The sequence below is a fragment of the Neodiprion pinetum genome, chromosome 4 (genome assembly GCF_021155775.2).
Source record: "Neodiprion pinetum isolate iyNeoPine1 chromosome 4, iyNeoPine1.2, whole genome shotgun sequence".
NCBI lineage: Eukaryota > Metazoa > Arthropoda > Insecta > Hymenoptera > Diprionidae > Neodiprion > Neodiprion pinetum.
This window is the reverse complement of record NC_060235.2, coordinates 39498204-39517365: the sequence shown is the minus strand read 5'-3', so window position 1 is coordinate 39517365 and position 19162 is coordinate 39498204. Positions and strand designations below refer to the sequence as shown.

At 36.2% G+C, this 19162-nt stretch overlaps 2 protein-coding genes across 2 annotated transcripts in view; one reads left to right on the top strand and one right to left on the bottom strand.

Annotated features, from left to right (window-relative positions):
• Positions 1-4604: 4604 nt before the first annotated feature.
• Positions 4605-9185, top strand: und (methionyl aminopeptidase und). Its single transcript, XM_046619930.2, has 6 exons — positions 4605-4795; positions 5430-5507; positions 5636-5964; positions 6292-6696; positions 6791-7058; positions 7176-9185. The coding sequence occupies exons 1-6, from the start codon at positions 4618-4620 to the stop codon at positions 7379-7381; spliced, it is 1464 nt and encodes a 487-aa protein (XP_046475886.1). The 5' UTR covers positions 4605-4617; the 3' UTR covers positions 7382-9185.
• LOC124215959 (uncharacterized) overlaps positions 7998-19162 on the bottom strand; it is a 33187-nt gene continuing 22022 nt past the window's right edge. The window contains exons 3-5 of the mRNA XM_046619931.2: positions 13413-13569; positions 12208-12379; positions 7998-9396 (exon numbers count right to left, since the gene is read on the bottom strand). Of these exons, the coding sequence (XP_046475887.1) occupies positions 9316-9396; positions 12208-12379; positions 13413-13569 (410 nt within the window). The 3' untranslated portion in view covers positions 7998-9315. The remainder of the gene's footprint in view (positions 9397-12207; positions 12380-13412; positions 13570-19162) is intronic.

Below are 19162 nucleotides of genomic sequence, written 5' to 3'. Positions count from 1 at the left end.
GGGAGATACTTAGTCCGCAATATTTTGTTTGTTGAAATGAAAATGAAGAAAAAAAAAAAAAGGAGCAAACAAGAGAAGAGACAAAAACGAAAAAAAAAACACAAAAGATTTTTCCTATACAAAAAGTTGTACGTAATAATAATAATAATAATAATAATAATATTAATAATAACAATAATAATATAATCGTCGTATAAATAGATACTGCGTGTCCATCCAGTCAAAGTTATTGCCAATTTTAATATTTTATTTTGATATACATAATACGTAATGTGTAACGAGATGTTTCATACTTTCAAAAGTTAACGCTGTGTGTGTTTTAGAAAGAAGAAAAAGGAAAATGAAAGTGGCGGGGGGGGGGGGGGGAGGGGGGCGGGAAAAAAATAAGTAGCGAAATAAAATAAGATATGTAACAAAGAGTAGCTGAATTTTCCTATCACGTTAATAAATGTTACAAAGGATACGCGCTTTTTCCGTGAAAACCATGAATGCTCGGGAAATTTTACTGCGGTACCGTCCGTACGTCCGTCCGTCATTGATTGTACTTACGATATTGCGTGGCAATTTTTGAGAATAAATCTATCACGTGTTTTTCACGAGCGAACGGACGCGTATATTTATACAATATATATACACTCACCATTATTATTATTATACTGCGTATATCCGGTAATCGCAACGCCTAAAGGCATCGGTATGTTTATAACCGCAGACAAAAGTTATAACATAGTTTTTGGTAAGCAATTTTTACTTCAAATCTCTTAGTATTCAAAGTCCCGACGACGTTTTTACGTAATTCTCATGTCAGGTAATACTTTTTTTTTTTTTTGTTATTACTTTCTGATTTATAAACTGCTTTTTTACCCGAATCCATGTCTTCAGACTTTACGATAAAAGGTATACGCATCCATCGTCTATAGCAATATTTTGCGTTACTGCATAGAATTAATAGTCGTTACGCCAATTAAGGTCTCTAATAATTGTCCGTGGAGAAAATCGAAGAGCGTAGTTATTTCGGAAAACGCGCCACACTGCAATTAGACGTAGGCGTGAACTATATACACATACGGGTATAGATATACCTATATATGTATATATTATAATTGCCAAACGTAATTTATAAGAGTATTAAATATGTAACGTAACGCGCGTTGCAATAAGGAAATCCTTCAGTATTAATCCTAAAAAGTTTACAATTTGGATGGGATTTAGGATCGTATTATATTGCATTATATTATCCCTCAAATATACCCTATTTCATACGCATAGAAATGTTACAACCTTAGCGCTTGTATTATGAATACGATAATTTATCGCTTACATGCATTTTCAATCTAGAAGTCGTTTATCATTATCTAGATGTGCCGTGATCTTTTTTTTTTCATCTTCTCCCAGTCAATCCATTCCTTTTTCAAATATTTTTCATTATTCTTTTACAAGTTTCTTTAGCTTCTATTTCCTCGTAGTATCATGTCTTTTTTTTTTTTTATTAATTTGTCTCATTTTTCGTTCAAGCCACTACCATTGTTAAACAGCGATTGAAAAGTGAAAGAATCAAAGAATGTAGGAACAATGAGAAATTTCGTGCCAAAATTCGTAGAGATATGGTTAATTTCTTTATCAATCCGAAGGTGTGTTATGTATGTATATTACACAGTATTATATTACGCGTTACTTTTCTGTCTAGTATATATGATAGGTAAAAAAAAACTCCCCAACGAGTTAATCGGTGTTAATGTTGGGTGTAAGGTAACGTGAAGAAGTGAAAACAATGACAGTTGAAATTTGAATTCGAAAAAAAATCACACCAAAAAAACAGAAATGAAAATTATAATTAAAATAAAAAGAAGAGATTACTGTATAACTATACTATACATATAAGTTACGTCAATGTAACAATACGTCCAGGTTTTTATATTAAAACAAATAGCGATAAATAGAAGCTACTTAAAATGGAATTAGCCGCAGAGTACAGACTGCTGAGTACCCTGATAAATTTTTCTGAAGCTTTCCTGTACCTATATAATTGTACAATGTATTATTAAATAGCATTTTTATATACATACATACATAGATACATATATTAATATATTATTATACACATGACATTGTACTATCGATGTACGGAATTACCTCGGAGCTTTCCTATAAATCTAGTTGAAGTATTGTAATAAGATGTTATCAATGTTTAAAAAGAATATTGAGTAATAATGATTTATTATTACATGAATTAATATTTGCCTTGTCTAGCTCAGAGTTGAACACAATATATAACGTACTAGGTGTATGAGGTCATTAAACGTATATCCAGATACTACGTATTATGCTATCTTAAGGCCATCTTCATAGTAATCGTTTAGAATTCCCGGAACCCTTAATGTTACATTGTATACACATAAAATAGATACGATACCATTTTAAATACGTTTAGAAAGGTACTCGGCATTCTTACTCGATGTATACAGAACTATCTTGTGAAAAACAGTATTAAACATTAAATAATATGTAGAGTTAACAGAGAGGACAAAAGTAAACAAATAAAAAAAAAAAAACATACGTGCTCAATTGCATTTTGGAGTCAATCTTAAATTGTTACCATTTACGCGAGTAATTGTTACGTTTATACTGTATAAAAGTTAGCTCTAGCATGCGGACAAATGTGTAATACGGAAATTTTGCATCAATACTTGTATGTGGTAGCGAATTGTGATCAAAATCAATTGGTTAGTGCGAAATTTCAAAGGTTTTAGTTGAAAATTACTGGTTGTTTGTGGTTGAGACATTCGTAATCCGGGATCTTAAAAATTTTGAATTTATCAAGTAGTTTTAGTTTCGTGGGATAGCTTCGTTGACTCTTACGTGATTTTGACTATCGTCAATTTCTGTCATCTGGTGTTGACTTAATTTCTCATCATTAATCAATCATTTGTGGGTCAACAATTAATGATGTAACGCGCAATTCCGCGAAGAGCGGAATGGATAGCATATATTATCACATATGGATAGAGTTCGTAATTGCAGTAATTTTGGAGGAAATTCAAATCCTTAGCAACGACATGAGTTTCCACAATGATCGATTGTAATATTATTTTTCCTTATATCTGTTTTCAGAAAATGATATGATTACAACAAATGGTTCAACTTATAAATCAATGTCTCGTTAACATGTATGCGCAATATTTTCGCAGATATCCTACTATTATGAACTTAAAATACAAAACAGATTAGTGCATAATTATTATATAAATATATATTATTATATTCGCTAGTCGACTATAAATTGTGAGTGTGCTCAATATTAATTTGAAGATAACTATATAATTATGTACCGAATTGTATATGTATTTAAATACAAACTTATATGTATGTTAAGAAGATGGAAATTGAATTAACTTTCACAACGTGATACATAGCAATCCTGGATCTAAATTATCAATCACGTTCGTGATGATTTGGCTGCAAAAAGTCTTTCAGCCTTCGACTAATGTGATTAAGATGACTAGGCATCGAAAAATGTAGAATTATTTCATTTTATTGTTGTAATCCTTTGCAACAAATAATTTGGCGCAATAAAAACTGAAATATTCGCGAAATTGAGCTCAGGGGGACTAGGAAGATTTTGCCGGCTGAAAATGTGGTAAAAATTCAATTCGCCTGTAAAAACTACTGAAAAAATATGTACGACTTTTGCTATTTGTTTGTCACATTTTTGTGGATCAAAATCAGTATTACACATAAAAAAATATTAATAATAAAGCAAGATATTGAGCGCTGAAGAGAAATATCCGTTTGGGTGTGGTACATATTTACACGTATTTTTCTCTAAACAAACAACGGACGATAAACAACGCTTCGAGATGTCACCTTGATTTTTTGTTTAATGAAAATATCAACTCTCTCTGCAAAGTGAACTAGTGTCTAGATAAAAAAAATGAATTCATTATTATCGTTATTACAATAATCGTCATCCATTTTTCGATGTTTTTCAAGTTTTAGCCGCCATTGTTTGATTCCTTTGCTTCTTCAGAAAAATTTGGTTCATTCTCAAGGGGAACGTCCCACGAAGAGAATGACACTTGGAGAATGCCGAAAACATATCTCCGTTAAATATTTATATTTTTGAAACTGCAACTACTCCATTTAATAGCCAAAACTCCAACAAAAACGATGTAAAAAAGAAAATGTGTGTATGTTGTTTCAGTTCTCCACAAATGCTATTTGAATCTTATTCCATTTTCGGCCTTTTTTCGCTGCCTGATCCCGTTAGAGCGATAGGATTCGTAATCGACATTAATACAGTGTTGACGTAAAAAATGTTCGAAGATGCAGAGAGCTTACCTCAAAGTTGAGTAGCCTTACAAAATTCAACTGCTACGTAAAGGCATTCAATAGTTCACGTAGTCTTTACAATAAATTGTCAATTCTTAAACTAGATATCAATGTTCAAAGTTTCAAATTTTGAAAGTGCCGCTGTTCACGCCGCGCGATGCGGCGTAAAGCGGCTATCCCATTGGTGGCGCCATTTTAGAAGTAGCGGCGGAATCTACGGTTACTAAAATGTTCGCGCCGAGAAGATTGAGAGCCACTGTGACCGCGATCGCACGTTGTTTCTCTGCCATGTCGCCCTGCTGCCCCAATCTCATTTCGAAAATGGCCGCTGTCCTGGACGAGGTTGGCAAATCCGCCGAGAAACCAGTTGACGAGGAGAAGGATGATATCGTCGAGGTAGAGGACGAGACCGGGGCCAGCGAGTCCTCGAAGAAGAAGAAGAAGAAGAAAAAGAAGAAGAAAGCCGGTAAGCGCTCAACCCCGTCGCCCTTAAAAAATTGGGTGTGTTTCTCCCCATCGCGTGTTACTCCCACGTCGCGAAAGCCGCCGCGTGTTTTTCTTCATTCCTGTAAAAATTTCTTTTAATCATTTCATGTGTTACCGGCTATCCTTGACTTTCGATGAACTTCATATTCTAACCACCGATACCGGCTCTCGATGCTGTTCTACGCAAGTTTCAACTGCGTGTTATTACCGTACAATAACAAAAAATATATGTACTATCGATAATTTCCGCCGCGAATCTCCTGAACGATATTCGCTTAATTAGGAGATTTTTTCACATGTCCAACTCTTGGTAAATCGCTGTGTTCTTTACCCAATTACCTTGGATTAAAGCGGTGAACTAATTTCATCTACTATAATCCCGATTTATCAAACCGATTTGTCTTAGCAGCGGCTCTCATCTCTCCAGGAGATTGTTACTTACTGTGCATAGAATTTTGTTGATTTTTTTTAAAAACATTTATAGATAAGATAACTTCTAGTTGTTTGAACAATCTGAAGCTCTTCACCATCCTCGACGATACACCTCTGTTTGCTTCACTCTTATCGTTTTTTTCTTATCTAGCTAATATTAATTCATTAATTGCCACACCAAGGTGCTGGAGAGGCGAGCGCCGATGTTCCTGAGGGAGAAGAGGACAAAAGCAAGAATAATGTGCCCGCAGCAGCCGAAGGTAAGCGAATAGCAAATCCTTCTCTCAATCACCAGATTGGACTCACCATATAAAATTCAATAGATTAACATATATGTACTTACTACGTGTCATAATTTTCGTTCGCCTCTTTATCGTCTTCGTCCCAGGATCGGCAGAGATCACTGAGAATGGTGGCGAATCAGAGGAAACGAAGAAGAAGAAAAAGAAGCGCAAGCCTCGTGGAAAGGCTGGGGGAATAAAGCAGCAAACTGACCCTCCGACTGTGCCAATATCTGATCTGTTCCCTGATGGAAATTTCCCAATTGGTGAAATTATGGTCCATCCTCCAGCGGCTGGAATCGACGATAGGACAGCCAAGGATCGTTTCAGCAGCGAGGAAGCTCGCGCCTTGGACAGAATGCATAACGATATATACAACGAAGCCAGGCAAGCTGCTGAGGCCCATCGACAAACCAGAAAACACATCAAGAACTGGGTTTGTAGCATTCTTTTTCCTCTACTACATAATTTTGACTAAAATGATTTTATGACTTACACTTAAAACCGGATGCTCAATTAATAAACTTTTATTATCAAAGTTCGTTACCTTGGGAAAATGATCACGGAAAACAGTTCAAATTTATCCTTAGTCACCTGTTTCCCTTATCTTGGAAAAGTCGTTTGCTACCAATTCTGTAATATTCGTTTTTTTTTTTTTTTCATTAATAACTTCCTCATGAAATCAAAATCCATCTGCCATATTGCGCACCTGGACCGCTGAAAATTTTTCAATAAATAATTGAATTGAGATCTTTATTTCCAGGTGAAACCCGGGATGACAATGATAGAGATTTGTAACGAGCTAGAAAAGACGGCGAGGCAACTCATCGGGGAAGATGGGTTAAAGGCTGGATTGGCTTTCCCTACGGGATGCTCGCGAAACCATTGCGCAGCCCATTACACTCCGAATGCTGGAGATCCAACAGTTTTGGAGTACGATGATGTGACAAAGATCGATTTTGGAACCCACATCAACGGACGTATAATTGACTGCGCTTTCACGCTCTCGTTCAACCCAAAATACGACAAACTAATCGAGGCAGTTAGAGACGCGACAAACACTGGTATAAGAGCAGCAGGTATCGACGTACAGCTTTGTGACGTTGGTGCTGCAATTCAAGAAGTTATGGAGTCATACGAAGTTGAATTAGATGGAAAAACTTATCAGGTACATTGCGAAAGAATCCGGAAAGCAGGAAATTTTTAATTTCTAACTCAGAAAATCAACGTGTTAATTCTTTCATTTTCATAAAATTTGTTAGGTAAAATCCATCAGAAATCTTAATGGGCATTCCATAGCACCTTATCAGATTCATGCGGGAAAAACTGTACCGATCGTGAAAGGCGGGGAAGCTACGAGAATGGAAGAAAATGAATTTTACGCTATAGAAACTTTTGGTTCGACTGGTCGAGGCGTTGTTCACGATGATTTGGAATGCTCTCATTACATGAAAAGTTTTGACGCTGGATTCGTTCCCCTAAGACTGCAGAGTAGCAAATCCTTGTTGAACACAATCAATAAACATTTCGGTGAGTATTTCAAACGCTGTCGAGAGTCTTGCTAGATATATGTTACTGTATCATAACTGTTTATACTGCAAATCCAAGAATTTGTGAAAACTGAATTGCATTGTAATCACTCTTCAGGTACTCTGGCATTTTGCAAGCGCTGGCTAGACCGTGTTGGTTGCACAAAGTATCAGATGGCACTGAAGGATCTTTGTGACAAAAATGCGGTGGAGGCTTACCCACCATTGGTAGACATCCGAGGATGTTACACAGCTCAGTTTGAGCATACTTTGGTGCTGCGCCCGACCTGCAAGGAGGTGATATCCCGGGGTGATGATTACTAGATGTGTTGAGGTCAAATGCAGCGAATAAGTCGTCCGTGGATGCTCCTCAACGGGGAACAGAGGGCGAGCCCGTAATAGTATTCTAAAAATTAAAATCAGACTTCTAACAACGGCGGGAAGACTTTTACCCCCATGACGCATCTAGAAAAGTGAGATTCCACCTCTGTATCCTCGTCTTGAAACTCTCTTTGATTTTCATTCGTAGAAGTTAGCACGGGATCCTCTTTAACAAATACTTTTAACTACCGAATGAGTTTGATATTTTGAAAAATCGTGTGTTAATTTTTTGTCATATGTATATGTATGTATACAACATAGCAATGTATATATGTGTATATATATGGATGATACAGTGTACCCGCATTTGAGCAAGACTTGTTTTCCATTTTTCGTTTGTTCTTTGTTTTTTTTTTTTTCTTTTTTGCGTTTTTTTCATCTGACACGCTAATGTTGGAAGCCCATTTAATCATATTTACGTATCGCTATATTTCGATACCGGAATTTTCTTTTTTATACGTACAGTTGTGATTTTTCCCAGTACGATTGCAGTTCTGAATTAGAGGGGAAAAAAATAAATAAATGACAACAAAACACAACAGGAACAAAAAAATGAATGTCAATGTTAAATAAAATATATTTGGGAATTATAACTGTAAAATGCTGCGTGTGTGCTTTTATTAGACATATTTAGGTAATATTCATATTAATGTAATCTAACAATAAGTTGGGTACAATTTAGCACAACTCTTAATTTCAGACAGTACATTTAAGTTCGGTATAGAAAAAAAGAACACTTGTTTCAAAAATCCTCAATCTCTGTCTCCGTAACAGAATGTGTGTAAGGTGTACATTATTCTACTTCGGGATGTTGGAAAGAGGACCTGGTAAGGCATTTTATTTTGTATGTGTTGGGCGTAGGTGGTGGTTCCTATACAGGCATTAGATATTAGCCAGCTATTTAGCTAACTGCAGGTAGTAATAATTACATTAATATTACTATATACGATTCATATTTTCTAAGATTAAAACATTAAAACTAGTATAACATAGAACAATATGGTACAAATATAATATGTATATATACATATAGTATATGTATATATATATATGGTATCGATTATTAATTGAAGATTCAAAATAGGCATCAAAAAGTAGGTAGCTCCGTTTTGTCTTTTTTTTTTCACTTTTCGTTTAATATAGGATTTTTATGAAAATTAATCTGTTTTTTTTCTTTTTTGTTATACATATATATATATTATCTCTTTTTCAGTCAGATCTTCTGTAAGTCTATCGAGTAATGAGACGAACAACGTAACGTAACCGATACGCGACTCGAACGCAACTAAGAGTACTAAGAGTGTCGATATCGTTCACAATTCACGTTTCGTGTTCGTTGCGGGGTTCGTCATGGGTCGAGCCTCGAGTTCTATTATCAATTGTGGATTTTTCATTTCTACGCGGAAATCCGTATCAGAAGCCCACTGTCTGGTATTGCTGTATTAAATTGTAAAAGTAGTTGTTTGTTTCTAATTCTTCGCTTCGGGTAGACTTTACGTAACGCAATAAAAGCCCTTGACAGCTTGTACGTGATTTTCTCCGTCTTGATTGATATTTATACAATCGAACTAAAACGGTCGACTGATTACTCACTCTTTGACGCCGTATTGCCTAGCACTATCAGACGTTGGATTCCAATACGATTGAATTTTATCTTGGTTGCACATGTATACGTAATACGTGTACGTGAATTGTGTTGCAATAGGTATATAGGTATTAGGTATACTTTAACGTCTTTTGTACTATGTTTTCATCGCAAAAAGTTGAGCTGCCTCCTTCTTGCGCAGGATGTGATATCATACATACTGGATTGAGAGGAAGGTGGTGATGAAAAGAGGCTCTAGAGCAGGTTAATCGTTATCGCCTTTCGTTTCTTCTCACTGCGATTCCGTCCGTGTTCTCAACTTTGCTCTCGCTGTTACCAAAGGATTCGGAGGTTCCATACTCTCCGGCTGTTCCTGGATATAAGAAGCAAAATAATAATCGTATTATAATGATAATCGCGTGTTTCGTCTATACAAATTGTTAGCAGATAGAATTTTGCATTTCTCTCTATGTAATTCGGAAAACTTTATTACTAATATTAGCGACAGTAATAACAATATTGACAGTTATTAATAACCACAGCGCATACCACAAAGAAACAGGTAGGTATTTATTGTAGTTTTAGGATATTTTAATATTGGATTATAAGCAGATGTTATGAGAAAATATTGAGACAATAGCCACGATGCCGCTTCTCGATTTCCAGCCATAGATAATTATCGTTTCACTGCATTCCAATTTTTTTTCTCGATTCCGTATAGAATGTTCGAAAGTGTTAAAAGTAACGAGTAATGATGCAACAAAAATATTCTTCTATCCGTATATGCTTAGTAATAAGATGACGAACAATCAATTGGACTGGCTCGACAGACTGATTATCACCTGTGTATAACGTCTTATTGATTATTGTTTTCAATCCTTGCTTTGCATATCCGTCGTGTAATTTTAATCCCGTAGTACGTATGTGTCACGTATAAGACTATGTATCACGTTCCGATCAAAGTTTCACCCAACGCATTGTCCATACGTATATCTAACCAAACAACGTGACACTGACACCGTCGATATTTGAGACTGTCCGCATACCTGCATAACTATACCGATATGCGCCGTGACTTGAGGTGTGGTTCTTTTCTTTTTTCCTTCTTAAACATCGTGTGCATTTATACGCGCGTGCTTGCGTGCGTAAATATATATATTTCGTTGGGTTGCACCCAAATCGCTCGATCATTTTGTTTGTTTATTTATTTTCTTTAGCATCGGATCGCGGCCACAAAAGATGAGAACCGTTCACGATGTACGTTTTGTTGGATTTCGAATAATTTTTTTTTTTATCCTTAACTAGTTCATTCAAATTAACATTATGGAGCCTAAATTATAATATATTGATTGGTGCAGTCATTTCGAGTTTTCCGCGGCAACGCGTTACGTGACCAAATTTTCTTTGTTTCAGAACTCGCGTTTCAAACTTCGATGTTCGATCTCGATATAAACGTATCGCATAGTTTCCGTTCATACCGAATGAGTCACTGACACGTTCCGAGTCGCGCATACGACACACACATTCGTACACAAGTTTGTATTATTACGGTTACGTGCGCCTTTTCTCGCAAACATTCCTTCGGGAAATCAAGATAAACACGCTCGCAATTATTGTTCGTCTCTCTCTTCTGTCCAACTAGTTTTCGGGGCGGTCCTTGGTCTGGAACAATCAGTTCCATGTGGAATGTTTGCACGTCCTGTAATATGTTACACAACCCCGTGTGTGTTGAATCTCATACACGTCAATCCGACCATAAATTCAACGAAGACGCGTCGCTGCAGGGGTTCGCCTTCTAGAATCTAAATATTCGCTGATCATACGTTACAGAGTTCATAGATAAACAACGAAACTAACTCGGATTAGTTCGTTTGAAAAAATAAATTTCACCGCCGTTTCCATACAACGTTATACCTGCGTAACTTCAGAGACTGTAATATTTTCGACTTCGTCGACGGAGAACGAGGCTATGCTTCAGGTTCGAAATTATTATGTATGCGTGTATTACACACTGCGTACGATGCGAGGCGTCAAGTGAAATGAAAGTTTTCACACCCGAAGTAGCTAGGGGGCCTAGTCAAACGATTTCGTATACGTTAATGTAATCGGTCATCTTGCGAATTTATTATCCAATGATTGATGGACGGCTGACTACGATAGAAAGTGTATTCCTCGTTTCGATTATGTAGCCCAATTCGATCTAGGAAACGCGTTCCGTTTAACAGAAAGAAAAAAAAAAGCAGTTATGCGATCGGTCGACAGAGTTATGCGGTATGTGTATAAATCGTGTTGTGATATTCGAGTGGGGAATGCAGGGCGTCTTAAAATAAGTCGAAATATCCATCTTGAGGGGACGGGGATAGGGTTGAGTGTAGGGCATGAGTGTTGACCTAACAAACAAGCGAGCAAACCCTTTTCGAAGGATCATATCTCGCGGGTGGGAAAAAAAACACTCGCGATCAGGGTTCACTCTTGAGCTTCTTTTTTTTATGGTGCGTATTATACCTATATATATTTACTCTATGGCGCGTCGTTTCCGAAGACAAACAATTTGGAATTTATGAAAATTCAACGGGTTTCTAAAAGAAAAGTGAAACGCGTACAGTATGAAAATTCAATTTTACTTTGACCATTATCACCGCACTGATAGGGTTTGTTTTCAATTGAAAAAAAGAAAAACGAATACGACGCATTGAACCAATAATGAATGCGGAGTGCTTTTAGGAACACGCGATATCAACAGCCGGCGATAACTTTCTACGAAGGGGAATCCTTAAACTCGGAATCAGGCAAGATGAAATTTTTATCGCTGAAATTCCGTGATGGATATATATGAAAATGAAAGAAATCAGTATGAGAGTCGTTTTGATCCGAGTCACCTTAACTTGCGTTAGGAAAGTGCTTATAATATTTAAGTACGTGCGTCGTTTATTTTTTTCTTTTTTCGATGTCCGATCCGCTATTGACCTTCCATTTCGTATGTACGTATGTGAAATTTGTCTTCTTTCGTTATTAATTCGCGTCTTTTCTACCACGTGAGTAAACTTTGCGCAAAGTGTAGGTACATATTTACAATTATAAGCTGTATGGATAATGTACACGTGTATGTATATCTATATACCCCGTGTATCGATAAATATGCATCGTGACCCCGACCCCTGACCCGAAAAATAAAAATACCGACCTTGAGTTGAATGTGTCTGGCTCTCTGCTCGATGGCACGTTGAAGCGCTGTCCTTGGGTCGTCCTTGAAGGATTCCTCCCGTATTCTCTCGGCCTCCTTTCTCGAGGCTGCCTCCCGCTGTTTTTCGAGTGCTCGTTGAAGCTCGCTTTTTTGATTCAGTATGTTCTTACCCCTGTTTGAATATTAGGCAAAAACATTTCACTCAAAGGAATTTCAGAATCAATTTAAGCCATTCTATAATGTATATTATGTAATACATATATATTCCACGACTACTCGGAGTGTTTCGTTCACACTAAGGAACATTCCAAGATTTCTCTCTCTCTCTCTCTCTCTCTCTCTCTCTCTCTCTCTCTCTCTCTCTCTCTCTCTCTCTCTCTCTCTCTCTCTATCTATTTCAAGAACAATAAGAAGTTCAGCGTTGAAAAGACCCTTTGAACTTGAAGTGAAACGAGATTTCAGTGTCCGTCATAGTTACTGGAAAATAATCATTCCGTCATTAATTTTCTCCTGCTGATATCAGCAAACACTTTCTGAAAAACCCGCTGTTATAATTACATTCCTCTATATCTTTGTCCTTTCCACACCCTGAATTTTAACGCGTAATGATAAATATACATTTTACAAGTATAATCGGAGTCAGTGCAAAAACTTTCCTGTTCATCTTCCTTATCTCGTTCTTATACACCGCTAGTGTAACGCCATATACGGCGTGATAGAATTTCTACATACATATACATAAATGCACGCCTGAACATAATGTAATCTACACATATACATTAGTCCAGAGATGACGTACATCCATAAAACAAACAGAATAACGCAACCCACCGAACGGAAGGCAACGCTCCAGCTGTGCTGATAATACGTTAAGTATACTATAACATTATAAATGTATACAGATGGATATATACATATATACCTATATATGCACAAGAATTATAAACTCGCGATTCATCCGGACTAAAACAATATTATCACTATATACGCACGTATAATTATTTCATTCGCACCAAGTATAATAAGTTGCTAAATACCTGAAGCACGTAACATCCTAATACGAGTTATGTGGGTATATTACAATACACAGACGCGCACTGATCGTTACGCAATCCGCGTTTATTATTATGCGATACATAACACACTATTATACCTCTACGTATTGTATAAATCAGGAATTATGCTCCTTCTCGTACAATACTCACACTCTCTGGTTGAACAGCAATTCTCGGTGAAGGTCCTTGTGGTTCATCGAGCCGATGTAGGGGTTGTTCGGCTTTCGCGGCAAGATAAGACCGTCTGGTCCCATGTGGGGGGCTGGCGGAGGCGGCGGAACGCCGAGGACCGGAGCCATGTCCTTGCCTGAAAAGCACAACGGAGTAATGATTTGAAATTATAGATAACACAACAACGTCTCATCTTATCTATCCCTATATGCTATAAAAATAATAATAATAATAATGTACAGGTGTATTCTTCTTATATCATGTATCTTATATTCTTCTCCGTTCTCGCGATGGAAATATCTTCATATATAGGCGAGGCCTCGACAATCGACTCGGAAAACCGTCTAATTGTCACGTGCCCTGCCCCCCCTTAACTTTTTTCTTTGTATCTCGCGTAACAAAAGGTTGTGCAAATTTATCCCGATTCATGACACGTATATAACAATCATTTAACAAGGTATGACATAATCGCATAAATAGCAGGAAGAACCGACCGACAATCTTCGTGAATCGAACACCGCGCACGCCTTGTTTTGTATCTTTGATTCTCTCTCTCTCTCTCTCTCTCTCTCTCTCTCTTATATTCTTATAAATATATAGATATACGGTATATATATAACGTATTCTGATGTAAATTCGTTATCAGAGTAAAACATAAGTATTAGAAAATTCGCCACATGTAACTGTCTTTCGGAAGGCGAATGAATGAAGAGGAATTCTTCTTTTCTCTTTTTTGTTCTTTTATCAAGATAACAATAACGGCACGTTTAATTATTTCATCGTGCGTGTGACAGTGAAATTTTCGAGATTGTTTTATTATACCCTCCAAATACGCTATCCGCGATTTAACCGTTCCTTGTTCGCACATTTTACAGTACTGAAGTAAAATATACTCGGACGACTTGCCTGTCGCGCTCTCAGCTATGACGGCCGAGAATCAAAGAGCTATATACACGTGGCTATATATTTATCACGCTGATAGGGCTTCGCGTACCCTAATTAGATCAGCTTATTGCCCTGCGAGTCAAGGCAAACCGAATATATAATCATGGTGTTTGTATAAAAAGTTGTACCTTTTTTTATTACTACTATTCTTGTTCTTATTATTTATTTATTTATTATCTCTCACCAGTTGTAACTTCAGTTGAGAAAGACTTTACAGGCATGTATGTTATACGCGTTTAATATCACGTAGCAATTATAACAGTCTCGTAGACACACTTGTTAGGAAAAAAAAAAGATGTAACAAGTTTTTCGTATCACCAGACCGCGAGTTTACGATATACGGTTTTTTCCTCACGCTTTTTACTACGCGTAGTGAGTTTGATAAGCCGCGTAGTGGAATATACGAAATATGAGGTCAAAAAGAGCAAATTGGGAGCGTTAAACTAGGTCAGGATTTGTGGATCGCGTTCCAGATACCCAACCCATCCAGTTCAGGGTTTGGTCGTTCTATTTCGGTCTTCCGACAGCTTACTTTACTCGTTTATATCACGTTGTTTTGCCACCAACAGGTATGTGCACGTGGTTAATAATAGCCGGCGACAAACTTTGTCGCGTGATGGATGGATGGATGGCCAATTTCTACGTGAGTACGAGGAAATGGAAAAATTAATTCACACGCAAGGTTCGAAAAAAGTGTCGAACGATATTTGAAAGAAATATACAAGATTCACATAATTATTCATGCATTAATTAACGTGATTTTTCACTAGACTGAAATTAGTACAAGATTTACGTGAGTAAGAAAATACTGTCAAAAATATTAAAATTCTCCTGAGTTTACTGGAACGACTTTGAAGGAATTGCGTTTGGAAAATTTGTGGACACATGTTTTTATTCATTTATAAAATTTAACGAGCACTTGTAGACAGTCCCGAATTAGTTGCGAAATAACGATTATACCTAAAAACGCATCGTTACGTTATCTTAATTCGTAACGAATTTTAACTCGATTGATGAAGCTGCAGCGTAGGATGATAATAATATTATATGTAGGTCGTGTATATATACGTATTACATACCTACTTAAAAACATGCAAGTTCGCGTGACTTCACTCGATTCCGAAATTGACGATTACAATCGATAATCACGACTTCGAGTATATAATATACGGAATTCGCCAAACGACCATGGTCAATTTGAAAATAGCAGAAAGTAATTCGCATCGTGACGCGACATATTTTTTCACGACTCGCTATCTTCCCACGTGGTTTAAAAATTTTTGTTTACACACCTGTGTGTTACGTAATTAATTAAACTTCGTATACGTCGTCTTCAAAATTGAATTTCAACAAAATTTTTTAACTTTCTTACAGTATTTAACGTCTATAAACATAACAATATATATATATATATATACATATATATATATATATATATATATATATATTTATTTCGTGCAAGAATTTAAAAGCTTGCAGTAATGAATTTGAGTATTAAATTCTCTCCGTTTCTTTCTAAAAAAAAAAAAAAAAAAAATTACATACCGCGCGTTGTGAGATTTGAATCATTACAATTCTGCGAAAATGAAAATCCCGTGGATAATGAGGGTGGAATTACGCATTTCGAAACGGCGTTAAACGTCGACCGCTTTTGTTCGAAGGTTTATAAAACGTCGGTATATTCCGTATGGTCAGATTGAAAAAAAAAAAAATACCACCGCAAAGCAGAGTTGAGAGCTCTGCGGTATGATATGTACCTACGAGTAAATCGCAGGCAGCATCTGTTAAGCTGTGCTGGCATTCGAAGCGTCATTATTTCATGGCGTTTAAATACCGACCGTTAAACTGCAGCGAGAGGAAGGTAATTCCGTCACGCGTATTATGACATTAGTAGAATAAAAAAACAAACGTTTTAATCGGGTTCAAATTAGAGAGAGAGTGAGAGAGAGAGAGAGAGAGAGAGAGAGAGAGAGAGAGAGAGAGAGAGAGAGAGAGAGAGAGAGAGAGATAGATTAAGATTTAGATTCCCCAACTAAAGAATTGCAGAGAAGACTTAAACAAGACTATAAGTACAATTTTGTCATAAAAAAAAAAAAATTAGAAAACATTGCGAACACAATGTTAAAAATGATTGTAAATTTACTACGCATTTACTGTACGAAAGAGTTGAAGATTTACAAATTCGGTGCATCGGCGTAAATTACTATGTATTTGTCTTATATCTACAATGAAAATTTTCGATTTTACTAAAATTCATAAAAAAAAAAACACAAACAAGTAATTTCAATATTCTAAATTGTGTAGTAAATATATCGTATTTTTAAATTGTATAAACAGTAAATGTATGGTGAATTCGGTGTTTCGCATCCGAATAAGACTTCCGATACGGCGAAGGAAGTTTCCGTGCGGAAATTTTTCTTTTTTTTTTCTTTCTCTTCCTTTTGCTTTTACACGGCCACTTTTACACAGCCTTTTGTTGATCCTCCTCTTCAATTGATCAAATTACATCCCGTATCTCGGGGCGATATATATTGGCGTGGGTAAATATTACCAAGCTTGGACCACCGGCCGTCATCAATGTCACCATACACATTGCATGGGGGTGTAAGTACCGTAATTGAGGCTTCCGTTTAGGCGTACGAGCTATAGCGCTAATTTATGCACCCACTTTCTAAACCCGTGCAGCACTCGCTTCGTGCAGCGCGTTGCATTCGTTCGATCGTTGAATGAGGGACCGTTTTCTATTTGTTTCATTTTTTTTTTTTTTTCTTCTTCTTTTCTTTTCTCGTCGGGGTTGACGAACGATACCGTCAGAGAAAATAAGAAAATTTGAAAGATACGATATATAAAACTGTACGACAATTAATCGGATTAATTGATGCTCGATACTTGTTCAAATAAAGTATAATATTCGGTGTAATTACAGCATCGAATACACGCGTTTAATCGGAAAAAAAAAGAAGAAAATGAGACCTTTCTGATCGGCGATTTGAATCGTAAAACCCTGCTTGCAGCCAGCATGAAATCGTTCTTATAACCATTAATTGTGTTGTATCTTCGGCAGGCTTTGGCTCATACCGACTTTTTTACGACGAGACGGGAACATGTCGACTAATTTCACGATAATAACGTTCTCTGTGCCTATAATATAACATAATATAATATGATATAATTCTTCTTATCTTGCCTCCATTCCTTTGTTTTATGTGATTTTTATTATCGTGATTAGTATTGGTGTTATTATTATTATTATTATTATTATTATTATTATTGTTATTAGTATTAGTAGTAGTAGTGGTATAGATACTTCAAATTATGCATTAATGATTAAGCAATAAATATAAATACTCGTGTAATATAATATCAAATTTTAATACAACGATTTTCTGTGCATTGTAATTAGTATTATTCGTACCGATTTTATTCAAAATTGTAACTGATTTAGCATGGCATTTATCACCGGGCTTAATTATGTGTATATATTTATATTTAAATACCGCTTTGCGTTATATTAAATTAAGAAAATCGAATAGTTTCAAATACAGGATACAGGATGGAAATATAATCGATCATCTCGAAATATCCGTTAACCATGCAAAGTTTTCGAACGGTTCAATTTACGACGCTGCGCAGTTAATAACGAGTTTGTACACTTTCCCCGGGTTCACCTAGTCGTTCAGCTGTATCCTATACCGTAAATACAAAATACGTAGCTACGCACTCGATACTCACACGTTCATGCGATGCGCAATACACACACACACACACACACACACACAGAGAAAATCCGTTGAAAACAATCCTGGGAAATCTCTTTTCTCAGCGGGCGCCGGGAAAGAGAAAGACAAAGATAGAAAGGGAGAGAGAGAGAGAGAGGAAGAGAAAGAAAGAGTTTGGCTCGTTGTCAATTTAAAATGTAGTGTGTAATATATGTTTATAGCATACAAGGATTGTTTTAATCGAAAAACGATGCGTTGTACGTCAGAATGTGTCACAGATTTTTCTTCAAGAAGATAAAGGATTTTTTGTTTTCTGATCAGAAACAAAATGAACGAAAATTGTGAAAGACTGCAAGGTTGAGAAAATATTTACGGAAGGTACGATTTAGTAATATCTATTAGAATGTGTGGAAAATTGATTTGAATCCTTTCGAAATTTCCAACGTATGTAGGAATGTATTTCTTTGACAAATGTATTTATAATGCGAGCCGAGTTTCTATAATATTAGCAAAAAGATATTATACCGATTAGTTCGCTTGTGGATTCAACAGTTTATTTATTTATATACATATGTACATACATTCAATTTAAACTTAGAAATTATTCTTCTGGTAAAAATTTTTCTTGCAGCGAATTCACCGCATGTGGGAAATAAAACCCTTTTAATTTCGACGTGTATAACGATAACATATTGGAACGAAAATCAATATCGTGCAAGACGGGGTTCATTGGGACTTGGTGCTGAAAATAATTCGTGATTTGAATATATTTAATACCGTAAAAAGAAATAAGGTAGATAAAGAAAACCAAAAAAAAAAAAAACTAGGAGTGACACCGTTATTAAGGAACCGTAAGAATTGGGCGTGTCACAGCTATCACGTATGCGTATAAAGAGCTCATCGAATCGCGAGAGACATTTTTTATAACGAATGTAAAGTACGTACATGTATGCATGTATGTACGCACAACACGTGTATATGAGGCATTCCGCGTCAAACTTTTTTTTTTTTAATTTTCGCCGCAGCGTAGAGTGTATAAAAAAAAATTAATACGAAAATTTGGTT